General features: G+C 42.0%; 1 protein-coding gene across 1 annotated transcript; it reads right to left on the reverse strand.

The window, feature by feature from the left end:
• Positions 1–2,775: 2,775 nt before the first annotated feature.
• Positions 2,776–22,458, reverse strand: LOC142362586 (tRNA (adenine(58)-N(1))-methyltransferase catalytic subunit TRMT61A-like). Its single transcript, XM_075431872.1, has 3 exons — positions 22,128–22,458; positions 12,302–12,568; positions 2,776–3,104 (listed from the first exon to the last, which is right to left on the reverse strand). Exons 1-3 carry the CDS (start codon positions 22,456–22,458, stop codon positions 2,776–2,778), a joined length of 927 nt encoding a protein of 308 aa, XP_075287987.1.

A 22,458-nucleotide genomic window follows, 5' to 3' on the forward strand; every position in this document is an offset into this window, starting at 1 on the left:
TGCGAGCTATCTGCAGACGTTCGCATTTTCGAAGCTGCGCTGCCGGAGGCCCCCTGCACGGACACTCAAAGCTACGTTTGAAGTTTGAGGGGACAAGACAAGCAAGCAGCCCCAGTCTCTGTGCCTCTGTGCGAGCAGTGCCATGGGCAGATGAGGCTGAGCAACAGCTTTCCAGGCTAGCTCTTTCTGCCTGCGAGCTATCTGCAGACGTTCGCATTTTCGAAGCTGCGCTGCCGGAGGCCCCCTGCACGTACACTCAAAGCTACGTTTGAAGTTTGAGGTGGCAAGACAAGCAAGCAGCCCCAGTCTCTGTGCCGCTGTGCGAGCAGTGCCATGGGCAGATGAGGCTGAGCAACAGCTTTCCAGGCTAGCTCTTTCTGGCTGCGAGCTATCTGCAGACGTTTGCATTTTCAGAGCAGGGCTGCTGGAGGCGCCCGGCACGGACCGCCTAAGCTAAGTTTAAAGTTGGCGGTGGCAAGACAAGCAAGCAGCCCCAGTCTCTGTGCCTCTGTGCGAGCAGTGCCATGGGCAGATGAGGCTGAGCAACAGCGTTCCAGGCTAGCTCTTTCTGGCTGCGATCTATCTGTAGACGTTCGCAATTTGGGAGCAGGGGTGCAGGACGCCCCCTGCACGGACCACCTAAGCTACGTTTCAATTTTGAGGTGGTAAGACAAACAAGCAGCCCCAGTCTCTGTGCCTCTGTGCGGTCAGTGCCATGGGCAGATGAGGCTGAGCAACAGCTTTCCAGGCTAGCTCTTTCTGGCTGCGAGCTATCTGCAGACGTTCACATTTTCAGAGCAGAGCTGTCTGAGGCGCCCGGCACGGACCACCCAAGCTACGTTTGAAGTTTGATGTGGCAAGACAAGGAAGCAGCCACAGTCTCTGTGCCTCTGTGCGAGCAGTGCCATGGGCAGATGAGGCTGAGCAACAGCTTTCCAGGCTAGATCTTTCTGCCTGCGAACTAGCTGCAGACATTCGCATTTTCAGAGTAGGGCTGCTGCGGGCCCCCTGCACGGATGCTTAAAGTTACGTTTGAAGTTTGTGGGGGCAAGACAAGCAAGCAGCCCCAGTCTCTGTGCCTTTGTGCGAGCAGTGCCATGGGCAGATGAGGCTGAGCAACAGTTTTCCAGGCTAGCTCTTTCTGTCTATGATGTATCTGCAGACGTTCGCATTTTGGGAGCAGGGCTGCCGGAGGCGCCGGGCACGTACCCCCAAATCTACGTTTGAAGCTTAACGTTCCAAGACAAGCAAGCAGCCCCAGTCTCTGTGCCTCTGTGTGAGCAGTGCCATGTGCAGATGTGGCTGAGCAACAGCTTTCCAGGCTACCTCCTTCTGTCCGCCATCTATCTGCAAATGTTCGCATTTTCGCACCAAGACAGCAAAAGTTTGAGCTTTCTTTAAACCATTATGGATCAGCCTTCTGCTATAATGCTTTAAAAGCTTGGCTTTGTTTATTTTTTTCAAGAAGTGGGGAAGGATGTCAAGTTCAAATTTTCATGCAGCAGTTTATGAATGGTTATTTTTCACACATAGTAACCAGTATACGCAGGTATCAAATGCAGGGCACATCTAAGTGCTTCCAAAGACAGTACTATTGTCTGGAATAAAAATATTTGTGAATTCATTAAAAAAAAAAAAAAAGAAAAAGAAAAAGCAAGAAGGACCTTTATAATTTTGCATCATTATTTTAATCTGCAAATACAAAATTTAATCCAGTATTGAAACAGTTTGTCACACCCACCAACTTTGTATGGAAGACCAAAGTGTAAATGGTCTGAAAGATTAATTAATAAAGCTGGTTGAGAATTTTACTAAGTTTGTATTGTTGTTGCAATCTGGAGACAATTTCTGCCAAGAGCAATCTTTCTGTCATTCAGCTGCAGGAAGACACTACACCGTAATGCACATAAACCACCAGACAAACAGAACCTCCGCCACAGCGCTTACAAAGAGGTGTTCAGACAATATTAACCAGCTGTTCAGTGAATTTTCACAGTGGATTCATCAGCTATGAAAGTGGACGATCTATTAGCAGACTACAGTATGAACCCAGGTCCAACTTTCTAATACAAATTGATGAGCACAATATACTAATTTAAACCAAATCCAGCAATCAGCATAATTCCTCAACCTTTGTGTAATCTAAATGATTTGCAGATGCCACCCTGGAATGGAGTAAGAGGTTGTGTTCCTGAGCACTGCCAATAATCCTCCGTGTAGCCAAACTCTATTCCAAGGAAACACTAATTCTGTGATCAGTCGTGCTGGCAACTCTATAACCTCGCAACTTTCGTATGTAAAAGCATGCAAATAGACACTCTCACATTCATAAGAGCTACCCAGAGACTAGAGAATTTAAAAAATAAAAGTGTCTAGTAGTGCTAGGAAAACATAAAAATGTAAACCTGAGAAAGTAATTCGGAAAACAGGAAGAAAAAATCCAACTTATTTGCAATTAGTGTGCTATGTGTTTTGCTTTGTTATCGGTAGAGATCTTTATTCTGTACGTTCCATTGAATGGGAATGGCCATTTGCTACTAATTTATCTTCTTTCTGACGGCAAGTGGAGCACCATTCCAGAGTTTCAACATTCCCTTGATGCTGCTCTGGTTAATGCTTGTGTGCTATTTAAACAAAGCATATTCCAACCCAATCTGACTATATATGGAATTCCCTGACAAATAAAAATTTGGATGCCCTACAAAAAAGAACCATGAAAACGGAACACACACACAAGCACACAAAATGCTCCAAACTGCGCAAACTCCGCGTGTACTAAAAGAGGCTCTTGGTGGCAAAGGTCAGGTACGCAGTGTGCCCGACCATCTCCCTGAGCGGCACGCCACTTTTGAACTGCACAGTTCCTTGCTGCAGATTGGTGCACCAGCTTCCTTGATTTGATGGGTTGCTGCTGTCAAAGCCAGTGCTAGCATCATCCTCCGCTGCTTTTCCAAGGTCAGGGATTTGCAAGTTAATTGTCCTTACATTGTACACTCTGAGCAGAATTTCCAAGGTGTTAATCTCTGTAAAACCATATTCTTCCATCACTAGGCACGTTCTCTGGACTTGTTCAGTGCAGGGAGAGAAAGAGCAGATGCGGCCACCTGCAAAATGAGACAGGTAGTGGAAAAGAGAGCAACAGCCAAAACAAAGCACTTATTATCTTTTTCACATTCTCCCAGATGCACACAGAATTCCTATTATACAGACAAAACGAAAACATTCTTCAAGAAAATCTCCATGAGGCAACTATGCGTGTTTGAAGTGCACAAAACCAAACATGGATGACTCCACATGATGCTTCAGACCCTTTAAAAATTGCAACAGCGTATTGATTCATCTTCCAAATCCACTGCTGCCCACCACATTTGTTCACGATAAAACCGTTAAAGTTGATCCCTTTAGAGCAGCCACTCTTTTGGAATCACTATCCACTATTCTGGACTGAGGCACCGAGCTGAAGTTGGCACCCATACAAAGCCAGAAGTCATTCCCCACACACTGTACAGAGTTGCCTTCATTAGAATATAAGTGTGCATGCACACTCACTCTGACACAAGCGGCTGTGTTTATTTGGGAATGATGGTATGCGTGTACAGAATAAAGTAATCTCTCCAGGCCATAGATGGAGTGCTGTTAAGGCTTTACCCTTTTAGTCAAAATGACTAGCATGTCTCCTGAGCATTAAAGTTTACTGGATACCACAATGGGCAGTTTTAAAGCAAATGCTTCCAAACTCTGGGACAGGACTTCTAAGTCATAAACTAACACTTGTCTCCTTGTCTGTGCACAGCTCAGATTTTTGATTCTAAATACAGAGTATTAATAGGCCCCCTACAACTTTCTGCGTGCTACAAAGTCACCTTAACAGCTGAGAACAGAATGATTTAGATTTACTCTGAAAAGCCACAGCCAAATCAGATCAAAGAATTATAAGGACACTGTCTGCCATAAAGCCAGGGCATGTGCTTTCACCCAGGACACAGTGTCCCACACGGCAACTGCCCTTCCTGAAGAGCTTTTGTGCTGGGGAAGGAACACTGGGCAAGGCAGCTTCAGCTATTGTTTTACTTATTACAATTAGATGGAAATGCTTGCTGACCTGATTTGCATTCCTTCCCAGCCGTCTCCCCGGCTCATGCAGTCAAGCCTTCCAACACCAGTTGACTAAGTAGTTAAAGAACCCGTGCAAGCGAGAGCGAAGCATCGGGCTAAAAATAGAGGCTATGCTGGGACTACATGCAGCCTGCTTTATCTCAAACTCCTTGGTTTTTTCCTTTTTCGTTTCTAAAGTCACATCTCTAAAAAAAGAAAGCATCAGGTCTGAAAGTATCATGTAGCACTCTAGTTTACTGTGCAGCAATGATGTGTTGGGTACTGACTGGGGAAGAACACTTTCCATGACCGTTAATCCACTATACTCTAAGTAGGATTTAATTTTAGTCCTGAAATAAAGTCTCCACAGCCAGGGGTTCTTATCATGCATATTCAGATCAAAGTACCCTGGACAAGTAATTCCCTGGAGTGACAATGAAAAAACAAATCTAATAATCACCTGCAAAATTAATGCTGGTGTGTGTCATTATTAACCAACCCTGTTAACGCCAATTTAATTGCACACCCAGTCCACTAGCTCCCATGAAATTAGATTTATATGTTCACCAGCATGACCAGGGATACCAAAATCGTTCTGAATCAGACAGCTAATCTTTTCTGGCCAAAGCAGTACATGCTTCTACCACGTCTGTAGACGTAAAAGAGAAAAGCTCAGGAAGAAATTTCTGTTACGTAATTAGAAAGCTACTACAACGCACACAGGTCATAAAGAAAGATGTTATATTCTTGTTGTGTAGGGAACTGAACAAATGTCTAACTTAGCTAAATGTCAGTTCACAATAACTCTTTGTCTTCAAAGCAAGAATTTGCAGAGACCAGAGTCTATTTCATTCAGGGTTTTTGTTTTTGTCTTTTATACTGCCACAAAAAATGGAAATATATTTACATTTACAGTAAGTCTGTTCTTATTTCTTCTGACAACAAGGGTTTCGAGATATGTTTAGGCTTTCAAATTCACATGCTCTAGATTTACAGTCAAAAACTAAGAAGCCTGCACACAGCTGGTGCCATACAAGCTTCAGAGCCGCCCACAGTTCTTGTCAAGCCTTCAATTAAAGGCAGAGCACCCTTCATTTTGCCTAAGGATGGTCAGCTGAGCACAGCCTGTCAACACCAAACTTGGTGATGATTTATCAAGACTGCCTCCTTGCAAAGCAGACTGCTTGGGGGAGTAGGGTTGCAGAAAATGGGCTTTCAAGCCACTTGGTAGGGAAGAAAGCTCTTTCTTGCAATAGCTAATATCCAGAGAGGAAGCAAGAAAAATAACATTACTTAATTGCACTGCTGGCAGCTTCTCAGGTATGACGAGTGAGAAAACAGCGTAATAGCTGGTATTCCGTGTAACTGAGAGCATCAAGTGGGTTTTAGTAGTTCTGCCAATTTCATTTTTTCGCTTTCATACCTATTGTTCTGGTTATTAAACATCTCTCCCAAATAAACACACCTACAAAGAGCTTAGAAGCAAAACCACCAAGCATCTTTCTTTACTCCCTAAGAAGTGGGAGAGGCGTCTCCTCTGCTTTTTCCTGTACATACCATCAGGCAGGCCGCATTTGACTCTCAGGCTGGACTTGCTTGCTTAGGCCGATATTAAAAGAAGACTGGAAAGCTACAATTAGCAGCAGGTTGGAAAGCAACAACAAAACTGCAGTTCCAAACTGCAAAAGTCTGTCTAAAATAGAGAGATTTGGGAAGATTCAATTGCCAGGGTGCGTTCAGACCAGCAAAAAGAAGTGGACTCTGAGCAGCAGAACACCAGCACTCAGAAGGACATGCTCTTCTGTTCCAGGAGCAGAGGCCCTTTCATCTTCAACGGAGCAGATGCTTCTGAATTCTGCACGCTGTAGGCTGCCCTCTGCACCCCGCCGGATTACCAGCTAGGCAACACCCCTTCTGTCACAATCACCAAACAGATATAAATCTAGATTTCAGCATTCACAATTCTCAGATTCTCTAAGAGCCCTCTTGTCCTTCAGACATCAAGAGGCATTTAGGGCTTAAAGGACTTGAATATGCATTGCTTTGTCTTGCCATGCCGAGGATTCCTTAATGAATGAAGAAAAGACGTGTGACTCCCCCCCTCTCTGCTCGCTGGGGCACACTTCTCTGTCTGTGGATCACAAAGGGGTGGACTAGACTAGAGAGCAGTGAAAACAACTAAACGGCAACTTTTTGGTATAAAATGAGTTTATGTTCTTTCAGAGTCCTCCTTTTAGGAAACATACCATTCCTAAATTTGTTTAATGAGATCTATGTGTCATCATAAATTGATATAGTAATTATCTGAGATTAATCCTGTTCATATTGGGAAGCTGTGTGAGCTTTTTGATCTGAAGAGCTGTCTAAAAATGTGTTTATTCATGTATAATGCATCTGACAAGTGCTACAGCTGAGGAGAAGGGAATAATGAGACTGTATAAAAGACTTAGGTTTTTTCCCACCTTCAATTTTACAGGGAGTGAGTTAGTTTGAAGCATTTAATAGAGAGGTTAAATCTCCCAAACTCGTAGGCTGGAACAAGCCCACACAGTCCTGGCAGTCACCGTAACCAGCAACAGGGTCAAGAACCTATGAAAACTGAAGTACAGTTCAGACTGGAATGACTAGAGCAGCGAGCTTAAGGGAAGGAGGAAGAGGAGCTTTGCATCCACATAGCGCTGCACATTTTGAAACACAGAACAGACACTATCTACTTAATAATCAAGGGACACACCCTTGCATCTTTACAAGCACTCAGTACATTGAAAGACACTCCTCCTTCAAGAGCAGTTCCTGGTATATTCCCGTGCAACTCCAGACAATTCTCTTTCTGGTTTGTGTAAGCAAGGGCTAATACCTCTACCAGCTCTATTTAGCTAACAACTGCATTAGGTTTCAAGTATGGAAAATCTGGCAGTGCTACCCAATTGATAAGAACTCCAGTGCATGCTTACAATACAGAAAATGCGTCCAAGTTATGTGCTCTCCCCTCTGTAGGTTATAGTATGTGTCACAAGTGCTCTGACAGGTTTTTTCATCATCCCAATATTATTCAGAAGATGTGAAGAGAACATGTGTAGTGCAGCACCATTAAGTTCCAGGGAAAAGGGCCTGTAATTTCAGAAATGGTTCTGTGATGTAAAGAATATAACACAGCATTTTTATCTCTGGTAAGAGAACACAGCTCTGCATTTTGGGACTTCAGTTCATTGTCATAATTGGAAGATTACGTTACAAAGATCTCACGGAAGAAAAAAATCACACAGGCATTATCATTATATAGGGGCGAGGCAGGAGAGTCACTGAGCAGCATCACCACGGCATTTACTCTGTGCTAGGAGGACACTAAAAATACTTCCTCTGTAAAAGGGGACAGAACTTCCTTTCAGTGAGTGTGCTCGTGGGCGATTTGAGGCAGCTTCCCTGACAAGTGAAATTAGAGGATTCGGCTGTTGGAAGAAATTAAAGGATGTTTCTTGATTCAGAAAATAAAATCTTCTCCAAATCACTTGCCAGCTCATTAGTAGCAGCTTGATATGATTTTCTGCAAATGTGACCTTAACCTCTACGTTTGTAGGTGCACCCTTCGAAAGGAATTTATTCCTCCTCACTGTTATGGGCCGGCAAAAGCATGCAACAAAGACATTAAAAAATCAGTTGGCTCCAAATTGGGGAAGAAAACCCAACAACTTCCTTTCAGGATCCTTTCATCCCAAATGACTTCCTACAAACTGTAAAGGCTGACGACAGCTTTGGCCAGCACTCCACAGCAGGGATTACGATGCAGGAATCCTTCTGCTTGACTCTTGACACATGACAGAACCACTTTTACTTCAGGTGAGGCCCATATTGTGCACCTGACCTACCAAGCCCTGACAGACCAGAGTTAGGTCAATGCCCTCCAACAAGACACAACTACTGGGGCTGGCCCAGCAAACAGCCAGCGCTTGGGAACCAGATGAAGCTGCTTTCTGGGTTAGCACGCGGGCCTAGATCCTCTCGGGGCAGCTTTGCACTAGATCAGATGGCCTTTCAATGTTGAGAGGATATGCTTCAATTTAAAGTTAGTTTGCGGATTTTTAACCTTACCTTGAGTTTATTCTCTTTCGGATCAAAGCAGGCACCACATTAGCAAAGGCTGGTGCTGACATTTTAGCAAGCACTTTTTGCTTCATCCATTTATTCCAAAATAATCTCCTGGGGACATGAGCGGGGTTGACACCGACTTGAGTCCCACCTGCATGGGTGAAGGAGGACAGTCTGAAAAGCATGCTAGACTGTCAGGCTCCACGTCCCGCCTTAACACGGTCCCCGTGCGTTCCTGAGGTATCCCGAGCCCAAACAACATCAGCCTGGATGCCACTGCCTTCTTCTCAGGGTGACTCAGCCTGGGGTACCCCAGATACTACAGGGGTGAGACGTGTGGCCAGGGATTTCAGCTGCTCCTCAAAGCCACACACGGTTGGTTTAAAAACAGGACCAATGAACAACTCTGAGGCTCCAGAAAAACAGCCAGTGAGATTTTCCACATGGACATGGCATTCCCTGAAAGCTCAGAGGAACAGGGAGGCAAGCCCAAGTGAAAACTGAAGCTAGCTAAACCAGGCAATGCCTTACCTGCACCAAAGGCTACTGGGAGGATGAGATATTATTTATTCTCTTATACAGCATATGTAATAACCAAATCTGGCATGTTAGGACAACAATTGATGGCTATGCTAAGGGCAAAAAAATGCAAACAAGACCTGTCTTAAGTCCATTGTGAAACAATGAAACAAACAAAAGAATCTGGAAGTGAAAACCAACTACTGCTACAAAGAGCAGAGTACTGCTGAAGGGCTTCTGTGACAGCAGGAAATGCAGAGGCCCAAACAGAGAGATATTCAGAGGGAACCTTCCCTGTAGAGTTTTGGAGGAAGACCTGAAAGCACCATGTTACCTGATTAAGGTGATATCTCAAGGATCACAATTTTACAAACTCATAATTTAGGGGCTTTATGATGCTCAAGAGAGAGTGGCAAGTATGGATTTAAGAGCAAAATCTCTTAAGAGAAAGAAAGGAAATAAAAGAGAGGTGGTTTTAATAATTTTGACTCAGGCTGTTAATTGAAACACCACCAAGCACTGACTTGTAATGCAAGACACCAACTGATGTATTTTTCCATCTCCCTACCTGAAACTTTAAAACCTGTATGAAAAATACTGTACAAATGGGTTTCTGCCTCATATTGCACAGCCTTGGAAGAAACAGACAATATTTATGACAGTTGAGTAGGTGGGTGCAGAATTATATTCAAAGCACTCCAGTATTCAGCTGTGAGATGACTGTGAGTCAAAAGTTTCAGGGCATTTAAGAACAGCAGAATATTGAGAATATTTTTGTTACCTCACGATGTTTTCATTTTCTTCATTTTTTTTAAATTTAGCCTGAAGGGGTTAACAGCACCTTTGCAAAAACCACCAAGATCAGGTGTTGGGAACAGCAGCTATGACTACAGAAAAGCATTAATCAGCAGATACTGCAAAAGAAAAACAGTGCAGGTCTGGAAATGAAAGCAAGTTCTGCAGTGCAGCCATGCCTGAGGGATATTAGAAGCAACATTTCTGCTGAAAGCGTGACTGGTGAAATCGGCACAGAGGGATGCAGCTGAGATGCAAGCCTATACTTCAGCAGAGCACAGCACCAGAGAACAAGAAAGTTCTAGTCATGAACCTACTGTGCCATTTTATTCTTCCAGCTCTTCAGAGGTTGGCAGTGCTTTAAATGGGAGGCCAAGCTACTCTGCGTAGTGTATTTAGAGCATACTGCAAGGCATAATGTGAGTGATAAATGTACTCTGCAAAGAGGAGCATTAACACTAAGCCTACTAGGAGCCGCAACTATTCAGGATCTTGAGCTTAAGTAGGAGAGAAAATACTGATTTGATAAGGTTTTGTTAACGTTAAGAACTCACTCTTACATACTGTCTCAGCTGAACATTCCATCTTGAATACTGTGTTTTTAAAGAGGAGGCTAGCTGATGTTACATATCAAATTTTCTTAGCTCTGATTTCATTCAAAATACCTGAAGACTTAGGGAATGAACTACCACTCTCTGGCAGCACAGCTGCGATATTTGCATGGCACATCACAATAAAACCCACAGTGTGAATGGTTCAAATGTGACCCTGTCCAGATGTGAGAGAGAGGACATGGAGGGAAGAGTGGAACGACTCATTTTCTCCAGTGATGCTTTATCACGATACTAACCCTTGGAACAGCGGTGAACAACGGCAGTATGTGTACAGAATGTTCTTACTGTAGAAGAGATTTAACTATTTGAAAACTAAGCAAAGGAGCACTATAAAATTATCTGCCTGCGGTAGAGAAATGGAAGCAGTTACAGATACCCTCCCATCATATTTTAGATTTTACAGCAGTAAAAAAAAACCACAACGAAACTACCCACATGATTTGGAATAAAACAGAAATGTGTGTAAGTTTGCACCTATTACTACTGCAATCAATTACATTTTATACGAAAAACAGCTTTTGTTTATACAAAAAATAGCAAAATAAAAAAAATGTCCCCCGGCTCAGTCAGGTACTATGCAACCCAAAAGATGAGCCTTGGACCAATACCAGATCTCAGATGCTGGTGGCTGTTTGCAGCAAAAACTGCAGCAAGGATCAGCAACTTCGCCTTTTGACTAGTACCTACAGGGCACGATACCACAAACAGAAAAATACGGGATTTAAAGTATTATTTATATTGCCTAAGCAGATGTAACATTGTAGTATAGCACGGAAAAGTATAGCCAGATGGTATGGCCAGTTTGGGACTATAATACCTTTTCTAGGATTTCAAATGCTGGAGCGAGACAATGATTCAAAACCTGAAACTGTTCAAGCAGCTCTGCTTAGTATTCTAAACATGCACCACTTCAATAATTCAAATTGGACTGCGCAATGCAGCACCTTCTAAGCTGGCAAGTCAGCTGAGTGTTGTGCTCACTAGATTAGATAATTTGAGCATGGGAAGGGCATCCTACAGTGCAGCAAAAATTACATTTTCTCCCAGGACACACTGGAAAGCAGCTACAAATTGAGCTGTAACTCTTGCAGGTACAGAGTGCTAACAAGTCTCTCTATTCACTTTTTAAACAAAGCATGTGTTACATAGGTATTGGAAAGCCTTCGAGAAAATTCTCAGTAGTAGCAAAGGCAGCCAAACAGTCCCGACTCAGCAAGGTAATGCACATTCAGTGACCTTTAAGAAGAAGCTTAAACTTTGTGATTTCTAGAAGACCTAGCAATTCACTTCAAGTCAGGTTTGTGATTATGTATTTTAACAAAGAACTGGGCCTTGGCACATAATCAAGTTTTACTAAACTTGTATCCGAGCACGGGCAGTGTTCTGATGTCCATGCTCTCTTGATTAGAAAAGGCACTTTTGTAGACAAAAGGTTCAGATCCACACTAGTATAGTTACACTAGTATAACTTTAATCAGGGGAAAGCTAATTCCAGGATAAAAGAATAATTTATTCACTGAAGCTTATTTTTCAATAGGGAAAAGATTTACAATAAACTGATGAAATCCATCCAATAACTCGACGGTAGTTCTCACTTGCTGTCACCATCCTGGAGTAACTGGCATAAGCTAGAATAGCCTTTCTGTTCCATTCGCACTACAACCAACGGCAAACTTCTTGTTAGCTCCAACAGCAGAGACTTAAGGCAGAAATTGGCAAGCATATTTAACTATAACCACAATTTCTTTAGCATTACTGATGGGGTGCTCTGTTAAACAGGTCCAAATCTGCAATGATTGATGTGAAGTGCATCTGAACACCTTTTATACAGACACCTTTCCACTGAATTGACAAAGAAATTTGCTTTCAGCATTTATTGTTACTGCTGCTTCCCACACACTCCCAGATCTAGCAAAATGCACCTGACAAAGTTTCAAGGGTTTTTATAAACTGCCCGTGCTAATTGTAGCAGCTAGCACATGCCTGTAGGAAAAAGCTGTTCTTCTTTCAAATCTTCTACTGTCAATTGAAGACCTCATCTGAAGGTTTTTCAGCCTTAGAACTGCCTAGAGAATTCCACATTTGAGAACAGTGATCACACAGTGGAAGCGAGCAGATCTAGCATGCGGCTCAAAGGCAGAGCGGTGTGCATGCATAGTGCTTCCTGAGCAGAAAGAGGCAAGTGCAGTTACCTTCAGCTTTTAACGCTGACTTTGCATGTCCTATGGCTTCCCATGGAGATGCAATATCTAGGAACACAGCATCCGCAATGTTTGAGACACCAAACCCATTTTTGCAGACATCCTGGTTGGTTACGGTGACCAGATGCTCCACGCCATGCTCCCGAAACTCCTCCCTGGCCTTCTCAGCCCTTTGTTGGTGGAACTCCACTGTGTACAGGTGCCCTGTGGGAGCCACTGTCCTGATGAGAACATGGGAGAGGGATCCGCTGCCCGTACCTAGAAGAGACAAACAGCTCATGAAATATCTTCTAACAGTGCTAAACATTAGAATAAAGGTGTTCTCCATTAGTCCTCCTGCTTGGAACACTTACTCAAAACTCAAATGAACAGAAACCATTGGTTAAACTACTGAAAGAGAACAATCCTTCCTTCACAAGGAGAGAGGAACTAAATGAGCTAGGAAACAGTCTTCAGGGTCCTCAAAGCATTAATTAAAAATCTGGCAAACTCGGGACCCGTCCTATCTCCCTGGCATAGTAAAATATGCCAAGGGTCAGCTCTAGCTCTAAGAAGGCACAGAAGAGAACACAAGGAAGTAAATGCCACAGGAAAAAATCAGGGAAGTTAACCAGAGAGTTTTTCTCAAAGTGCCAGTCTTCCAGAGTGAAAAGAGATGAAGGCAAATTTTAACATATTCTCAAAACCTTGTACTTCATTAAAACAAAGACAAGATGTTGGCAAGGGTCCAAGCTCAAAAATCCTGTTGGCAGCCATGCAAACAAATGGCCTTCAGGATATGGAGTCTGTTTGCCCAGGCCTCTTAAGAGACACTGGCTATCCTCAACTCCCACCGAAATTATCCAAAACTAAGGCCTCTGGGCTCCTTGCAGTCACACTGACCAAACCACCTCGTTTCACTCACATACATACACACCTACACAATCTTAATGAAGTCCAATGAGATCCATCATATACCTGAAATTTTGTCTAACTACAATTACGATGTACAACTGGGAACTAACTAATAAGACACAGATTTTTTTCCTTGTTTCAATTTGATAATTTAGGAAACTTACTTTAAAAGATCCACTGGTGTATTAAATAGATGAATGACTAATAACCAACGTTTTCACTGAAGAAAACACCCATATACCAATCCACATCAGAAATTACTCACTCAAGTGGCATTTAACAGAATAACCCCCCAAACTCAAAACACCACAGCAACCCCAAATTATGTGTTTATTGATTTACAATTCTGTACTTGCAACACATGTCTCCCGTGGAAAGAAAATCTGTTTCTAGCTATCTTCAATGACTGTTCAGGCTGAGTTTCAGCCTGAAGCAAGTTCTTTCAACTAATATAAAACTTCGAAAATGTATAAAGGACAGAACCTGAAGTACAACAGTGGTGAAGAAAGCTCAGAAACTACTAGAAAAGAAATTAATTAGGGGACAGAGGGGCTGGTACAGCTGCTTAATTGGAGTAATACGTTCCATAACTGTATAGGAAGTCAGAGTTTCCTGAGGGATCCAAGGTTCTTGCCCTCTAGTCACATAAGGGGAGAAATATTGTTGTGGCACTCGATTTAATCCGACAGCCCTCAAAGGGGAGCCATTCAGACTGTAAACAGAGCTCAGGGCCCATGTTTGCCACCAGATCAACTGACTGCACTGCGGCATCAGCACCGCTCCTCTGCTTCCCTCTGAAAGGGCTCTGACCCCAACGAGCAGACCAGCATCCACGCCCCAGTCTTAATGGGCAGATTAGACAGAGAGGGAGGACCTACAGATTTTAGCACTGGCTCCAAAGAGATCCAAGGGAAGAGAGAAACTATGACACACACTTTTTTAAAGTGAAAATCCATGCATTCATGCCAGTATTAAAATAAAGCAAACGAAATGCAAAAGACACTTACATGTGCACACATGGAAAACTATCTGGTCATGGGACCTGTACACTCTAAATGCCAACATAAACTCTTCCCTGGTCAAAAGGAGTGATGGTAGCACAGTAGCCACATGGTTGTAAAAACTCAGTGATATATGTGCATAGCAAAAACACAGCATTTCACTGTTGGGGTTTTTTTAATGACAAGAGCAGGGAACTGTTGTTCACAGGACGCTAAAATGACTGAAATTCTGCCTTTACATTTCATGCCAGAAGGCAGGACTGCACAACTGAGATCTTTTGCAAACTGACAGAATTTAATTATTCTACCTCTCAAATGGGTAATGCTGCACACTTTCTGTATCTCTCTCTGCTAATCTGAAGGAGTGAAGGCCTGTCAGCACAGCTGGGCTGTAAGCAGAAGAGCGAGGCAGCTTGTGTGTGTATCCAGTTTCCTTGTTCATATTCTTTTACATTTTTAATCACTTTCCTTTTAAATCTGCTCTTAAAAACACCCCAGAAGATACAGTTTGTCTCCTCCCTAGGAAAACCCATGAAGATTTTTTGGCTTCTTTTCTGGCACTCTGTTTTTTTTCACAAACACTCCAAGCCAAACCCTGAACAAAACCCAGGATGCTGGAAGTCACCACTTGCAGGCTTATTACAGACCGAGCTTTTGTTAAACAAAGTTGCCAGGAACCATTTCTTCTTGACTGGCTACCACAAACATGAGAATAATACATACATATCACATTTTAATATATCAAATTCTATCACACTAACATAATTAATGAGAGTATTTCTGAAGATGCTGCCTGCCTTCTCTGTGACAACGCTCTCAAAACTGCAGGAAACAAAGAACAAGATGGTTTTCAATCACCCACCATTGTAAAACCTCTCCTTGAAGAGACAACAGATTCTAAACCCAGTCCTGTGAAATGATGAAGACCCTCAACTCTCATGTGCCTGACATCACACTTGATGTGATTCATCACGAATATGAGGGTCTGGCAGTTCAGCATGAGTCCATACTCAACACAACCCCTGAAGCCCAAGCAGCACCATCTATAGAAGGCAGAGGTTCAACCCTGTGCTTCTCTGATATTGCAGAAGGGGAAATGAATGTTTACCTTCTCCCCTGCAAATCTGCAACAATCAACATTTGAGTCCTCCCGCCACCTTCTCAATTACTTTTCAATTTTTCTTTGTCCATATTTCAAAACCACTACTGAAAAACACAGTATTCAGCAATATATGACAAAGAGACTTAGGCACCTGTCTGGAGTAAGTTCTAGTCAGGTTCAGGTTCAGGCTTCCTTGTGAAATGAGAGGTATCCTTAGCACAATATAGAATCAGTCAGGAAAGCAGCAAAACGCAAGGAGTACTACTGAAGACATGAAGTAGAATGCTACAGCAAACCTGAAATATCATAGCTGAGTTACCTGTATATAAATGAACCAAAAACCTGAATGCTCAAAAATTAATATTTTGTATCAGAGAGGCAAGTTAAGAACTGGATGGACTTCAACAGATTGTTGTTCTCATACAGGTGCAGTGAGATGCCCATGTTCCTCATTTGACCTAGAAAGCAGAAGGTAAGACAACTTCTAGAACAAATACCGTTCCTAATTTTTACACCAGGATGCTTGCCTTTCTGACAGCTTGCACTATAAACAGCCTTAGAAACTGTATGCTCTCTACCACAGGACAATGTCCATTTAATTACAGCGTATTAATCATGAATGGACTCTATAGAAGAGAGGTAAAATGACGACAACTCAAACTGTACTGAAGACATTCTTAACACCACAGTTGTTGTTTTAGAGCTCACTTAGGTGAGAACTTAGGTCACTGCTAGTGCCTTTGGAAAATATTATGCTCTTTTACAGACTATTCTGTGATCTTAAACACCTTAGTCAAAAAGCAGACATCTGCATTGCTGGCATTTAATAAGACACTGCAGGGTCCCCAACATACCATACTCTAAGCTCAAAATCTGAGGGAGGAGACACTGTGTAGGGGATCAGCATGCAGACTAGGAAAGTGTCCATCTCTGTTCAAAGGCATGAATCAAGATCCTGTGTTAAAACCACACGAGTTAGGTGGCTAATGACCTTGCAGACTGATTTAGTATCCTTCCCTTCATCTTGGGCTCAAGCACACCCCGTTCGTCTTCTCTGATACACCTAAGCTCAGGGGAGTGTTTCTGCCCTTTGCCAAGACAAGGAAAACACTGCAGTTTTAGAAGGATTTCAATCCTAACAAGTGGACTCCTAGATGAAACACTTCAGCTCAGCACCTACTGATTACTTCCTTTTGATTTGTAGACAAGAAAGCTAATCAGAGGAACTCCCTGATCATTTCCCTGACCTCAAACAGATCTGTTCTTCTCACTCTCTGCTTATTCAAATGACAGGTGTTCTGCAGAGCAGCCTCCACACACCTCAGCCAGCTTGAGTCAATGTCCATGTTAAGATCGTTTTTCACCTGTGGAGAACATCTGAGCTGTTCAAAAACACCACATGGTATTTCAGTACAGTACAGATACACATCAGAATGCTGTCAAGAGAAAACAGGAGTGTTACCACAGCATCTAGCATAGCACTTGACTGATAACTGAGTAAGAGAGTACATTTTTACACTGTTTTCTGTTTAGTCTGGTTTTCTTATTGCAAAGGATGTTTGTCTAACCTTCTGGAATCCCACCCGTGCTATAAACATAAGTGACCTGATTCTGTGTTCCACTACATTTCCTCATTGCAGGCTATTGCTAGACTTGTCTTCCCTAAAAATTTCTCATCGTGGGTGCTTCTTTTTAAAAAAGGAACTACAAATAGTGATTTAGGACCTATAAATGTTTACAGCAGTGCACAAGCAAATGCACTTTGGAATACAGCTGAAGAAGCTCTTTAAGTGCATACATAGGTTCATATTGCTTGAAAAGAGGAAAAGTGAAAAGTATGCAGGGTATTACTTAATACTGGGTCAATACAATATCTAGTAACATTTTAATAGAAATGAAGTTTCTGCTGAATGTTTGGCTACCTAAGATATTCTAAAATGAGTAAATACAACAAAACAATGACAGCGTTGCTGTATTGGTCTCCTAGCTACGCCACTTAGACCCAGCAAATAATAAGACAGGTCATGAGTCAGCCATGAGAACGGAAGGAGCCTCAAAGCAAAGGGAAATGAATCTTCAGACACAGCTAACAACTCCACAGCTAATATCTGTCAAGAAACACTGAACAGAGAAAGACTGCTCACTGTACATGACAAGTCTGTGTAACAGGAGTATAATTAATATTTTTTAGCAAATATATGAAGAAGTATTAAGCATCTGATGGAAACTAACCCAAAGATCTTACTGCGAAGACAGTCAAGGGCACAGATCATGGTGGCAGAGGTGAGACACAGCAAGAGCAGGGACAGGGAGAGAGAGGAGGAGAGTGGGGAAAAGTTTTAAGGAGATGAGCTGGTGGCTGAAAGAGGAAACAGCGAATCAAGAAGCTTTCTTTACAGAAGACAAACTCTTTCTCCTGTTGTGAACACCATACTGAAACAGGCATTTTCTGCAACAGGCTGGAGGTCAGAGAGGGCCACAGCTCACTGACCAGACTGAGGAGTTGGGGGAAGGACAGTAGGCAACTTCTCATGACTGGCACTGGCTACAAAAGCAATGGGAATGCGAAGACTGCAAAGAATTCTTCCTTAGAGATTCAAGAATGGGGAATCCTTTAGGGAGGGATCTTCTGCAAACGAACATAATATTGTTAAGTTCAGAGCTGCATGAGACACCCGCGTGGTGATCAAGTGAAATGATAAGATGAAAGTAAGTCCAGAAAGTCTGGAAACAAACGCTTTAGGGTATGAACAGCATTCCTTATCAGCTGCAGGTCAGCCAGAAGTCTGAATACATTAGTGATGCCTCATGTGGCCACAGTTTTGGTTCATTTCTTTGATATATCAAGAGAATACTATGCTCGCCAATGTGTGTACTGATGAGGCCTGCCTTATACTTCAAAAAGTGCTATACAAGCATTGGGTTTTCGAATTCTTCTCTCACTCTAACCTGAACAGCTGCTAAGACATAAATACAGGAGGGGTTATAAAACATCATTAGTATGAGCACGTTCCAAAATGAAATTACTACTTAGAAACTTTGGTCTGTACTTTACCCTAAAGATAGAGCTGCAAAGAGTTTACATATACTTATGCCCCCAAAACTATAAGGACATGAGCAGCATTTGTCAAAAAGTCTCTATGCACTTCAGAAGAGTCATAAGCATACAGCTGACTTGCTGGGACTGCACAATAAAATATTAATCATCTATTGAGTATCCATTAATCATTAAGTCCTCATTAATTTTTTATGAGTGTACTCTTAATAAAATCTATACCCAGGTTGTGAGTTTGAAAATTTCATAATTGCTTTTGAGAAGCTCTAGTGTAAAGCTGTCCAGCAGCTCTCATTACTCTGCCACAGAGAAACTATGAGAACCCAGAATGCTGTTTTCAGTCTTCCAAAATCCAGTCTGTGGGCTCAGGAATCCATTGCTGTGTGGCAATGAACAGGGTTTAGCAATTTTTAATTTGGGATTTAGCTGAAGGGTAACGAAAAATCCAATTAACGTTTTTGTTCATGTGAGTCTGCTTTTGTTGAACGCTGAAGGATCACTGGAGTGGTGGTTAGAACACTTTTGACTAAATTACATTTTGTCTGTAAATACAATGCTCCATTGAAGCCAAAATACTTGTGAGATTTATCAGATTAAATGAGGTTTCACATGCAGGTCTAGGACAGACATTTGTTCAGGCCTTACCAGGGAGAGAGGCCATTAAAAAATCCTAGATTCATGGGGATTGGAAAGACATAAAAAAGGGTTCCCCACTCCTTTGTTTGGAAAAAATACCTGAAAGGTTTCATATTGTTTCCAGTGTACTAGAAAAATAAATGTAAAAACCTCAAAATTTGTTGGCATATGGAGTTCTTCTACTATAGGCAGCTGTAATCACTGGACTGACAATAGCCTTGCCTGGGAAGTTGACATCAAGATTAGTTTTGGAGAGTGTGGCGACACAAAAAATAAAAAAAAAGATTCGGCTTATTCCTTTATCTAGACTGTGGCTGCACATGCAACGAACACAAATGGGATCAGAGTTACCTGAATTAAAGTTCCACACTACCAGACCACCCACAGCAAGTATTCTAGCTGCTATCTCAAGTGTCCTTTAATTCTGGAAAGATCGGGCTGTTAGACTGTACCAGAGTGGGGAATTCCTCAGACCAGGGACCAATGCTTTCAAGAGATCTTAGCTCCAGCAACAGTGCTAACAGTTTTTAAATCTCAAGATACCTTTATAAATTAGGTATTAGCAGAAGACAGAAAAAGGATCATATTCCTACACCTCCATCATGAAACATCAGGCAGATGCCGAGTTCCCTTATAACCTCAACAGAGTATGCTTCGGTCATTTTAATTATGCGTGCACTGCTGACAGGGTTGCTCTTCACGTATTTATTAAAGATGGTTAAAAATAGTAAAAACTGTATTAATACATGTTTATATCATTTATGAAAAATCATGACTAATCAATTTGAACCGCATAATTCAAGTGATATAAAATTAAGCCTTCCGGTTATTCTACTGAATTTTTCTAATCACACACAAAAGATCGTTTACACTCATATCCACAGCATTACAACATGACACAGAGGTCATTACTTTATCAATCCTTTCTTCATACAGTTGTGGAGACTAATCCATAATTCTGCTTTCTCACGCTGGGTAAACACAGGGCACTCTTCCACAGTCTAATTAGTAAGACGAGAGGAAAAGAGCCTGGCCTCCTTACAGTGCCTGCTTTGCCAGTCCATACCGTAACTATGTATATCGGTTCAATTTCAAATAATAAAAAAGACAGACCTCCATGCTAATTAATGCTCAAAATACATCTAAAACCAGCACCAGCAGGAAGCAGACTCCAATGTCATTACTAGACCAGATTTCCTGTCTTGTTTCTATTAATCGCCATTGGGCCGGTTCCGCCTGGGCCACGCAAGGTTAATCCAGAACTAAAGATTTTGGATCACTGAATGCTGTCTAATCCAGGATGGCACCAAAGTAGGTTACATCATCACACTGGAGGCTCCAGTTGTCAATACGTGTAAAACTTTTAATTCAAATCACCACTTCTGGTCAGTTGCAAGCAAATTTGCAGTAAGATCTCTTGCTTCAAGGTTAACCAGAGGAATTTGATGCAATACTCTTTCTTTCTTTCTCTGTGAACAGTGAATCTTTCAAGCTATACAAGCAAAATTCTGGTAGTAAAGCTTCACTTTCCCTGGAAAGCTCAAGTTACAGTACTTTCGCAGCACAGGCATTAAAATAAACCTGGGGACAGTTTCCCTTTAGCGAAAAGGATTGTTTGTGGCTATGACTTCTGACTCATAACATTTTTGGGAATCTGGATAGGTTACCTCATCAAGTGTTTCCATTTCTTGGCTGTTTAGATAAACGAGCTTTTAAACTTTTTCAACCTCTCTAGTACCTTTAACATTACGGAAAACTTTCTATGTGCATCTCTGTACTTTTAACATTCACCTATTCCAAGCGAGGCAGGACACAGAGAAATTCAAATCTCCCCCACCCTGAATAATTTGCTGTGTTTATTTTTCCCATCCTGTGTAAACATAGCAGGGAGGGGAAGAGGTGAAGAGCTGCCCAATGAACAATACTGCTACTTCCCATGACAACCTTAAAAATGCCTGATCTTACTATAAACCAAACCAAACCAAATTAAAAACTCACAGGACCCAACCATTCTAGCAGTACCAGAGGTTTCTGCATGCGGCTTTGCTTGTGGAAGTGCTGCTATACAGCATCCAGCTCCATGTACCACCTCCTTCTTAACGGGTGCAACTGGATGCAGAGATAAGCGGCGTTTCAGTTGTGTTGGAAAGTGGTCATTATGCTCGAAAAGCTGCCCAAAATTATGCTTGGGTGGGAATGGGAAATGTTAAATGCAAAACACTGTGCAGCACAAGCCCATCACGCTGATCGTTGGCCTTATCTATGCCTGAGAGGGAAGTGTATGAAACTGCTGCATAAAAAGACTCAAAGGAAACAGCCAGAAAAAACAAGGACAAACTACCTCAGTTTGTATTTTTCCAAACTAGAGAGATGCAATAAAATCAAACAAGCCTCATACTGCCTGCAGTAATAGTCATGAAGGCATTATTATAACCTGTATCTAACCAGGAAAATGCCTATTAATATAAAATTTTGCTCCTTACTTGCAAATTAAGCAAAATCATGGAAGCTGTATTAAATGAAACCAAGTTTAGAAACAAAATACAGCCCTGTGGTTAACACATCATCCACTGTATTATACAGCTACAGTGGTTTTGCATGCAGTTGCAGTGCTACAAGTGGATCACGCTTGGGAAGAGAAAGACAAAAATACATGTACTTATATGGTATCACATTATATAAATACTGCCAATTTATTTCTTTTATTGGTTCAACGCCCTGTCATCAGAGTCTCTTTCACTGGTTTATCTCAATCATTTTCTCTCAAACTGCAAATACAATGCCTGAATTTCGATTCAAAGCATGTATTTAAAAGTACTTAACAACAGTTTCAGAAAAGGGAAAGACAAATGTTTATATATTTATTTTAAGCAGATGAACGAATCGAACACATACTCAGAGGTATACCTGCAGATGAGGCCAGCATACTGAGGTAGCATTACATGTTGAAGAAACAGCAGCTGATAGCACGTGCACATGAAACAGAACTACTCCATGTGCAGGCTGGGAAAATTATTATCACAAGGGAAAAAAAAAAAAGAGAATTTTTTCAAAATGTAAAGACGAGCCCGTTTTTTCATGAAAGTGTTGGTGTTAGTTCTTCATAAAGGATTTCAACATATTAATTACCTGATTCGCACACTATGGAGCCTGGCTTCAGTTCTAACACCATGGTGATTATCGAGATGTCAGTGGAATATAGAATCTGCGTCCTGTGTGGAAGATTCATGGTCCACAGTTCTGGAGCTGGATGAAGAATAAACACCCATCCTCCTTTACTGCAGGTCACTTTGGAGCCGTACTTCTTGCCTATGAGGTCCGTGGAATGCCTGATGACCCCGTACTTAGTCTGAGTTACAGTGCCATGCTGGACTTTCACAGGAAACATGGAATCATGGCCCAAGAACACAATAGATGTATCACCATCCTTTATTGTATCTCCATATTCAACAAAACTCAT

The sequence above is a fragment of the Opisthocomus hoazin genome, chromosome 10, assembly GCF_030867145.1.
Source record: "Opisthocomus hoazin isolate bOpiHoa1 chromosome 10, bOpiHoa1.hap1, whole genome shotgun sequence".
In the NCBI taxonomy this organism is placed as follows: Eukaryota; Metazoa; Chordata; class Aves; order Opisthocomiformes; family Opisthocomidae; genus Opisthocomus; species Opisthocomus hoazin.